Raw genomic sequence first — 8,819 nt, 5'->3', positions numbered from 1 at the left:
AAGATGATCAGAGATTTCTCTCATAACAACTAATAAAATAACATATAAATAGTGAATTGTTATAAGCAAGAACTCTACTATATTGTGATATTAACACTTGTAGTACTAACAATTTTATTAACAGTGAAAAGATCTCCTCCTCTTGGGGTTTTAGTTTAGTGTGGTTTGCTTTCCTTTATCCTTAGTTGTAGTCCCTTCCCTAATATTTCTTTGTAGTTTTTGTAGTATTTGCAAAATAAAAAATATCCCTCCGGGGATTTTTAAAAAAGAAAGAAAAGAATATGGAGTTTTGGTGAAGCGCCCCCTGATCTCTGCACTTGGCAGGAAGTCATACCGCCTGAAAATTCAGTTTGTTGTAAGAGCACAATCATTGATCTTATTATGAAATTTGCCATGGAGAATCTAAGATGTAATCTGGCTAAATACAGGGGGGATATACTGAAGAAGTCTAAACAATTTTCTTTAAACTACAGGGGCCCGTAATGTTTTTGATTGTCTGCTCATCCAAAACATCCTTTCGATTTCTCCTTTTGCCAGAAGAATTTATGTCAGGAAGGGAAGTGTTTGTGTGTAGAGGCTTAAATTGTAAGTAGGCACAATACAGCCGTCTGTAGAACACATTGACTGTTTCCATGATACGGAAGTTAAAAGGGGTACCTTGGCTTAAAAACTTCCATAAGGGAATTTGTGCACATGAACTCTTCTATTAAACTGAATTTTTTTCTGTTCCCTAGCATCCAATATTGTATTGTTGTCTTTTTTTTAAAAAAGTCCAGTTTTCCCAAAAGTAGAACTTCGTCATTCTGTAATTCTTAAAGGAGGTTTAACCAGTTTACAAAGCAACGGTCCTTCCTTTTTAGCTTTGTCTCGGATTAGTAATACATCCTAGATCTCTGCACTAACTGCATTTGACAGAAGGATTTAGATTAATTAGTTAATGTTACAAAGACCTTTGAAGATGTAAAGAACAATGTAAGTGCTAAGTGTTATTACAAGCGATTTTGTTGTTTGAGTATACAAATCGCTTTCTTTTGAGAGCACGCTTTTCGAGCCCTACCCAATTTTTTAACCTCACGCACCGCTGGTGTGTGCTCAGTTGTCTGCTTAGGTGCCAGTGTGTCATATAGATGATTTATTTAAACGCTTTCTGAAAATATAAATGTACCTAAATATTAAGCCGAATATCCCCAACTAGCCTGATTTTGTCAGAGCTTGGAAGCTAAGCAGGGTCGACCACGGTCAGTACTCAGATGGGAGACCACCAAGGAAGACTAAACAGAGAAAAGCAGTGGTGAACAGCCTCCGCTCACCCCTTGCCTTGAAAATCCTAGTGTTCCCTCTAAGCTGAGTTAGTGTGAGCTAGCTCACTGTTTTTTTAGCCTCCGGCTCACACATTGTTGTCTTAGCTCAGGAAGGAGGGCTCCAGAGCAAATGAATTTATGCAGTAGCCAAATCACTCGCTCACAACTTTAATCCCAGGAGCTCACAAAGATGAATTTTTGCTCACAAGACTCCACAGTTTAGAGGGAGCACTCCCAGACAAGGCTGATCTCATCAGATCTCGGAAGGCAAGCAGGGCCGACCCTGGCAAGTACTTGGAAGGGAGACCTCCACAGAATACCAGGGACAGGACTCAGAGGCAGGCCACCTCTCTGAAATTTCCACGCCCCACTAGGGTCGCCAGAAGTCACCATGACTTCCAGGCACGCACGTGCACACGTACACACACGAAAATCCCACAGTCCTAGGCAGTGTTCCCTCTAAGCTGAGTGTGAGCTAGCTCACAGTTTTTTAGCCTCCAGCTCACACATTTTTGTCTTAGCTCAGGAAGGATAGCTCCAGAGCAAACTCATTTATGGAGTACCCAAATCGCTCGCTCACAGCTTTAATACCAGTAGCTCACAAAGTAGAATTTTTGCTCATAAGACTCTACAGCTTAGAGGGAGCATTGGTCCTAGGGTCTCCAGGAGTCTGTTGCGACTTAACACCACTCAGTTATTATTAAAACATTCACCACTGGATTTCCTGCACCTGTGTACAATCAGTTAATCCATTATTTGCTCCATAATAGGCTGTACAGTCCTCGCTCCGTAACTGTTATGGCCTCGGTTACGTCTGTGCTGAGAGCAAAAAGAATGCCCACTCTGCTAATGTAAATAGAAAGAACAGCCACCGTTCCTTGAGGTAGAGACTGTGTGTAGGAAAATGGCATTTGCCCAGAATCTCCTACTGGGGACAGCTGCTTGGCATTGTGTTCCCCGAGTCTTGTCCGAGCACCGTCTGAGTGTTTCGGTCTCCCATGCAGATGCCTCTGTGAAACTCTTCTTCCCGTGGCCTTGTCCGTACTTGCGCTAGATACCGAGGTGCTGAGCCACGTTCAGCTAACCTGACATTTTCTCATTAGGGATAGATCTACCTAGAACACCGTGACAAGATGCTTATCTCCCCTTACCAACGTCATTTAGGATAACTATTTTGTAATCCGCTAAGATTGATTTATCGGGGAGAAACGTGCCGCCCTGCGTGACAGATTGGGCCTTCGTTCCCTATTGATTTGTTTGTGTTTCGTTTATGAAAACATTCATATCCTGCCTTTCTCACCCTAAATAGTGACTCAAGGCAGCTTACGTAACAAGCCACAGTTAGTATCAAAACATTAAGATCGGGCTGCAAATGCGACACCAGGATGGCTTCAGTAACTGGCTCCAGCTTGTCCTTCACAGGCATAGCTCATTGTTTGGCCCAAAATTCATCCAAAGGGATGTCTAAAAAGCAGGGTCTTGAATTTCCCGTGATCTTGGATATAAGTACAAGCCCTCCTCTGGCAAACTGTTTCCGGAGCTGCTGCTGAAGAGGTCACCCAGGTAGCAGTCAGACAAAAGTTAAAACGCTTGGGGCTCTTTAGCTTGGAGAAATGACAGCGGAGGGGTGACATGATCGAGCTTTATAAGATTATGCATGGAATAGAGTAGGTCGAGAAAGAAGTCCTTTTCTCCATTTCTCACAGTACAAGAACTCGTGGGCACTCCGTGAAATTGCTGAGCGGTCGGGTTAGAACAGATAATAGTAAGTCCTTCTTCACCCAAAGAGTGATTAACACATGGAATTCACTGCCACAGGAAGTGGTGGCAGCTACAAGCATGGACGGCTTCAAGAGGGAATTGGATAAACATATGGAGCACAGAGGTCCATGAGTGGCTATTAGCCACAAGGTATAGATAGGAACTCTCTGTCTGGGGCAAGTGATGCTCTGTATTCTTGGTGCTTTGGTGGGGGCAGCAGTGGGAGGGCTTCTAATGTCCTGGCCCAACCGGTGGACCTCCTGATGGCACCTGGTGTTTCTGACCACTGTGTGATACAGAGTGTTGGACTGGATGGGCCATTGGCCTGATCCAATATTGGCGTCTCTTATGTTCTTATAATGCCTAAGAGAGGGTACCAATGGGAGGCCCTGACCTAGATGGCCCAGGCAAGCCCAATCTCCTCAGATCTCAGAAGCTAAGCAGGGCCGACCCTGACAAGTATTTGGATGGGAAACCTCCAGAGAATACCAGGGCCAGGAGGCAGGCTATCAAACCTCTTCTTTGAACGTCCTCCGTGCCCCATTAGGAGTTACCAGAGGTTGGGATGACTTCCAGGCATAGGCACACACACACACACACACACCAGGTCTGTAGCCAAGATTTTGTGGTTTGTGGGGCAAGGTGTTTTTTTCCTGGTGGGCCTGAAGTTCTCAGTGCAGAAAGAAAAGCCATTTAGCCCATAGAAAGCTGTTGCCAAAATAGATCTCTAAACTGCAAGCTGTTTTGATGATAGTTCTCAGCTGCTGCAAGTTAATCACTTCTGCCAGCCTAAGCGATAATTCTGAGAACAAGCCGGCAGGTGACCTCTTTAGTCAAGAAAGCGAACACTGAGGCAGAAACACTCTCTTACAGGAGACCAGTTTCTTGACGCAGTGTTAGAAGGGATCCTAGAGGTCACCTACTCCAACTCCAATTCAGTTCAGGAATTAGTCAACTACAGCACCCCACTCTGTTTAAAGGAGTGCATGCCTTTAAAAATGTTTTTAAATGATTGAAAAAAGCATTTACAGGAGAAATTTTTGTGGGGCTGTGCCTTTAAGAAAGGGGGCGGAGCCCCTCAAAAAAAACCCTGTAGCTATGGGCCTGACATAGACACATGCACACATCAAAAAGATATAGTACCAATGGGAGGAAACTCTGAGAAGACCTGAGGTAGATCATATTAAGAGAGATGGTTCTTCAGGTAGGCATGTCCCAGATAGTGCAGGGCATTAAAGAGATTATTGACACCATAAATTGTTCTTGGAACCAAATCAGCAATCAGTGGAGCTGTTTCAGGTCATAATAATACGCGCCAACCTCTGAACTCATACCAGCAGGTGAGCAGCCATGTTCTGTACCAACAGGAGCTTTCAGATAATTTTCAAGGGTAGCCACACACACGGTGCCTTGTAGTAATCCATCTTTGGGGATGCAAAAGGGTTACAGATTATAACGGATTTTTAAAATATATTGCTTTCTGTAGAACCCAGTGTCAAGATGGCGTCATCTTCGAAACCGGAAGAATCATATTACGGTGACGACGACGACGAATATAACCCCTTCAAAGAAGAGGAATGTGCCGAATATGTAAACCCTTTCGATGAGCCAGACCCTGAACTGGAGACTCTAGCACCCGTCAAGGACTTTCCTCCCCAGCCTGCAAAAAGAAAAAATATACGTCCTGTGGACATGAGCAAATACCTCTATGCTGACACATCAAAAACAGAGGATGAAGAATTGGATGAGTAAGTATATAACTTTTCTTCTTTGAAGCAATCTTCGGGCATTAGTTGAGATCTGAGGCACCATGCCTCAGGGCATGAATTATTCAAGCCTGGCTTGTTGTAGTATAAAATGCGAGAGTGAGTTGTTTCAGTTACAAAATATTAATAAATTTAATCTGGCGACATAGAAGTCATTGCTATTTATAGTACGGCTGCCTTTTCCCCCCTGCTGGGATCCGAAGCACTGATTTTCATGGTGGAGAGTACGCTTAGAAGAAAGGGATATAAAACGGAATAAAAGAGACTCATTCCTAATTCAGGTGCCATATGGCTCCAGTAATTTCACTTGATTGGTGGCAGGTTTGAGACCTCACTTAGATATAAGTAAGGCGGGTGGCTGAAGGGGTGTTGAGGAGGGGAAAGTATAGGATTCGGGGTAATAGGAACAAATGGTGAAAGGGGCAGAAAGCATAATTAGTGATGGAGAATTCAGAATGGAAAGGATCAGAATACAAAGTATAGGGAAGTATCCTGAAGTATTTTTGCAGTAATATAATAAAAAGCGGGGCCCTCGTTCAGACTGATCATTGGCTAAAAAATAAAGGATTAATAAAGTTTATCCTCCCTCATTATTAGTTTATTCTAGGTAGTTAAAAATTGTAAAACAGTCCAGTAGGGATGGGCACAAATCGGTTCACAAACCAAAATTTGGCCCAAACTTGGGCCAGTTCAGAGTTTATGAACTGATGTTTGGGAAAGGCGCCTTCCCTGAACATTTCCCTGACTTGTGGCCAGTTCGGTTTGGGTGTTACCCGCCCTGAGCCCGCTCGCGGGAAGGGTAGGATATAAATTGAATTAAATATAAATAAGCTGGACAGCTGAGTGGCACGAGATTCACTGGTAAGCTATTATTTTATTTATTTATTTTATTTATTTATTATCAAATTTATACCCCGCCCTCCCCGCAAAGCGGGCTCAGGGCGGCTTCCATAAAAACATAAATACATTAAAATTACACAAATATTTAACCACACAAATAAAAACAATATAGATACAAAATGCTGGCAGCAGTTAAAAATTAACCTAGCTGGTATATTGTCAGAGTAAATTTCCACTGCCCAGATGTTCCACGATGTTTCTGCTCATAATCAGTTGGATGTTAAAACCACAGACCAGAGCTCTGCGGTAACGGCCTGCAATAGCGACCTGCAGTAGCGGCGGCCCCTAATTAAATGCCTGGTGGAAGAGCTCTGTCTTGCAGGCCCTGCAGAACTGCAAAAGGTTCTTGTTAAAATGGTTGGCTGGCAGCCATTTAAACTTAACAGCTGACCAGCAGACCTGCTCTTCTGTTAGGTTTAAATGAATGCCAGCCATTAAACCCCTCGGTTTCCCTCCCCCCACTTTGAAGTGGGTAAGCGAAACCAATGGTTTAAATGGCTGCTAGCCATTTAAATCTAACAGCTGACTCGCAAGCCCATTGTGCTATTAGGTTTAAATGGTTGTGAGCCATTAAACTCCTTGGTTTTGCTCCCCCCTGGAAGCAAAACCAACGGGTTAAATGGCTGGCAGCCATTTAACCCTTCCTGAGAGTTCCTACCCTTTCTCCTGGTCCCAGAAGCTTCAGCCAGGAGAAAGTTCCCACCCCCTTTCTCTCATTGGTGGCTCACTGCGACCAGGAGTAAGAGGGAACCAAACTCGCAAGACCAGCTCAGTTCAGGTGGGGACCTTTTGGTTGGTTTGGTTCAGGGGCCACCCCGAATCCCGAATTGAACTCCTTTTTCTGAGTTCGTGCCTAACCCTACAGTCCAGTACAAATAAATTAATGGGGCACATGTATGCAATTACCATAATACAACTATCCTGAAAAATTATGTAACAAAGGCGAAAACCGAAAGCAGCTAATGGGATTCATAAAACTTTTCCCCCAGTGCTTTCCTAAATGCAAATGCTTGGCAGTTTTCTCCTGGGTAGCTGCCTTGCTCATCTGCCCGCTGTGTAAGATGGTTCCATGGCTCAGGAAAAGGGAAAGGATCCTGTAGGGTTGCCAAGTATTACCTCGATCCGGAGCGGGGGATTCCCGGGTTGCTCCCAGAGCACGCATGTGCGCGCCACATCCACGTCACACAGAAGTGACGCGATCACGCAGGGCAGGCTGGGGGCGGGGCCATGACCATCTGAGAGAAAACCATAGAGTTTTTTCTCAGATGGTCATGGCCCCCAACGTGCCCCGCATGATCGCGTCAGTTCCTGGTGACGTGCACGTCGGGGTGGAGCTCCCCCCGGGGCCCGATGCAGCGGCTGCGGGGAACGGGCCTCTGGGGTGGTAGTTTCCCCACCCCCCGGGGGGACTTGGCAAGCCTAAGATCCTGCCAGGCGTGGGGGGGCTGTTGCCATGACATTGCCAGTGTGGTGGGATTTGGGCACTCTGGATTCCTCTGGGTAGGGGGCGGGGCTGAGCAATAAACTTTGAGCATGGATCCCATTTGATTAATCAGCAACCCCCATTCCCCTGAGTGCCAAATAACACCGCTTTTACTGCAGTGTGTCAAGAGTAACACCTTACAGGGATAATTTCTTCAAAAGTTAATTTCTTTCTCTCCTCCCGATGCTACCTTAACTGTTAACTCTTATTCTACCTTGGCCTAGTACGCTTTCATGGCTAGTAAAAATAGACCCTTTAATTCTCCCCCCCCCCCCCCCCCCCATCTTAGGAAAAAAGAATACAACATATACAAGGCAAGGCTGTGTATACACAAGTCTACCGGATAGATTGTTTAATAGAATATATATCCCCAGCTTTTCAAATAACTTCACTGCTCCCCGGTTGGTCCCCAGGGACAACTGACCAATAAATCTCTAAGCAGCTTGGGACTGAGATATCAGAAAGGTCATCTGATTCTCTATGAATCTGCACACCAATTAAAACCGCCTTCTGAAGTCTTTCTCCGGGTGCCTCTACCTTCCGGGGATTAGGTGGCTGGCTTCCAGAGAAAGGGCAGTTTTTGTGGTGGCAGAATTCCCTGGCGCTGTCTTTCTTTTTTTTAACCCATGTTTACCCATACTTTTCAACTATTTACCCATCCTTTTAACAAAATCTAATTTTGATTTGGTGGATCCTGTTTATTCTTATTTAATGCTGTTTGACTTTGTTTCAAAGCTTTGGCGTTCTTTTATATATTTTTGTTAAAAGTATGCCTCCTTGAATGTGGTTGCGATGGAAAGGCAGGATGAAATAATAAACAAAACGCCTTAAGCAACATAAGACGCTACAAAAGATTTTGAGAGAATGGAATTGGTCTCCTGTCAGATATTCCGATGATGGATGAATTTATGGAAAATCCGGGGAGTTTTACAACATCCTATATAGGGGATCTTTAAACAAAAAAAATAGTTAAAACCCGTATTCCTAGGCCATGAATAATTTCTCAAAATTTGGATCATCAGTTGTTTGAAAGTGATTTATAGTCAGAATTTACCACTGTCACACTGTTGTTGGTGCTTAAGGTGCATGGAGGTGGTTGGATAGTCTTAGCGAAATGATTGCTTAATTACTTGGAAGTACACTAACATGGAACCAATCTCCCAGATGCCTAAGATAAGATTCCCTAACCTTGTTGAATCCTGGGCACTTTTGAAATTTTGGAATTTGATTCCCCGCTCCACATGAAGTATCCTGGGTGACCCTTGGGCCAACCACTGTCCTCTCAGAACTCTCTCTGCCCCACCTGCCTCACAAGGTGCCTGTTATGGTGAGAGGAAAGAAAGATGATTGTAAGCCCCTTTGAGACACATGAGGCCCGCTGGGTGCCCTTAGGCCAGTCACAGTTCTTTCAGGACTCTCTCAGCCTCACCTGCCTCACAAGGTGCCTGTTGTGGGGAGAGGAAGGGAAGGTGATTGTACGCCGCTTTGAGACACATGAGGCCCACTGAAGAAGAAAAGAAGAAGAAATTTGATTTATACCCCGCCCTTCACTCGGAGTCTCAGAGTGGCTGACAAACTCCTTTCCCTTCCCCTCCCCACAACAGACAC

The 8,819-nt window shown here is 44.6% G+C and overlaps 1 protein-coding gene across 3 annotated transcripts in view; it reads left to right on the top strand.

The window, feature by feature from the left end:
- Window positions 1-8,819, top strand: part of EHBP1 (EH domain binding protein 1) — a 421,934-nt gene that overhangs the window by 183,946 nt on the left and 229,169 nt on the right. For all 3 annotated transcript variants that reach the window (XM_015407634.1, XM_015407633.1, XM_015407632.1), the window contains one exon: window positions 4,549-4,810. In XM_015407634.1, coding sequence (XP_015263120.1) covers window positions 4,549-4,810 — 262 coding nt within the window. The remainder of the gene's footprint in view (window positions 1-4,548; window positions 4,811-8,819) is intronic.

Source organism: Gekko japonicus, unplaced genomic scaffold (assembly GCF_001447785.1).
Source record: "Gekko japonicus isolate JY-2015 unplaced genomic scaffold, Gekko_japonicus_V1.1 scaffold1417, whole genome shotgun sequence".
In the NCBI taxonomy this organism is placed as follows: Eukaryota; Metazoa; Chordata; class Lepidosauria; order Squamata; family Gekkonidae; genus Gekko; species Gekko japonicus.
The sequence above is the reverse complement of the archived record's forward strand: the minus strand, read 5'-3'. Positions and strand labels throughout refer to the sequence as shown.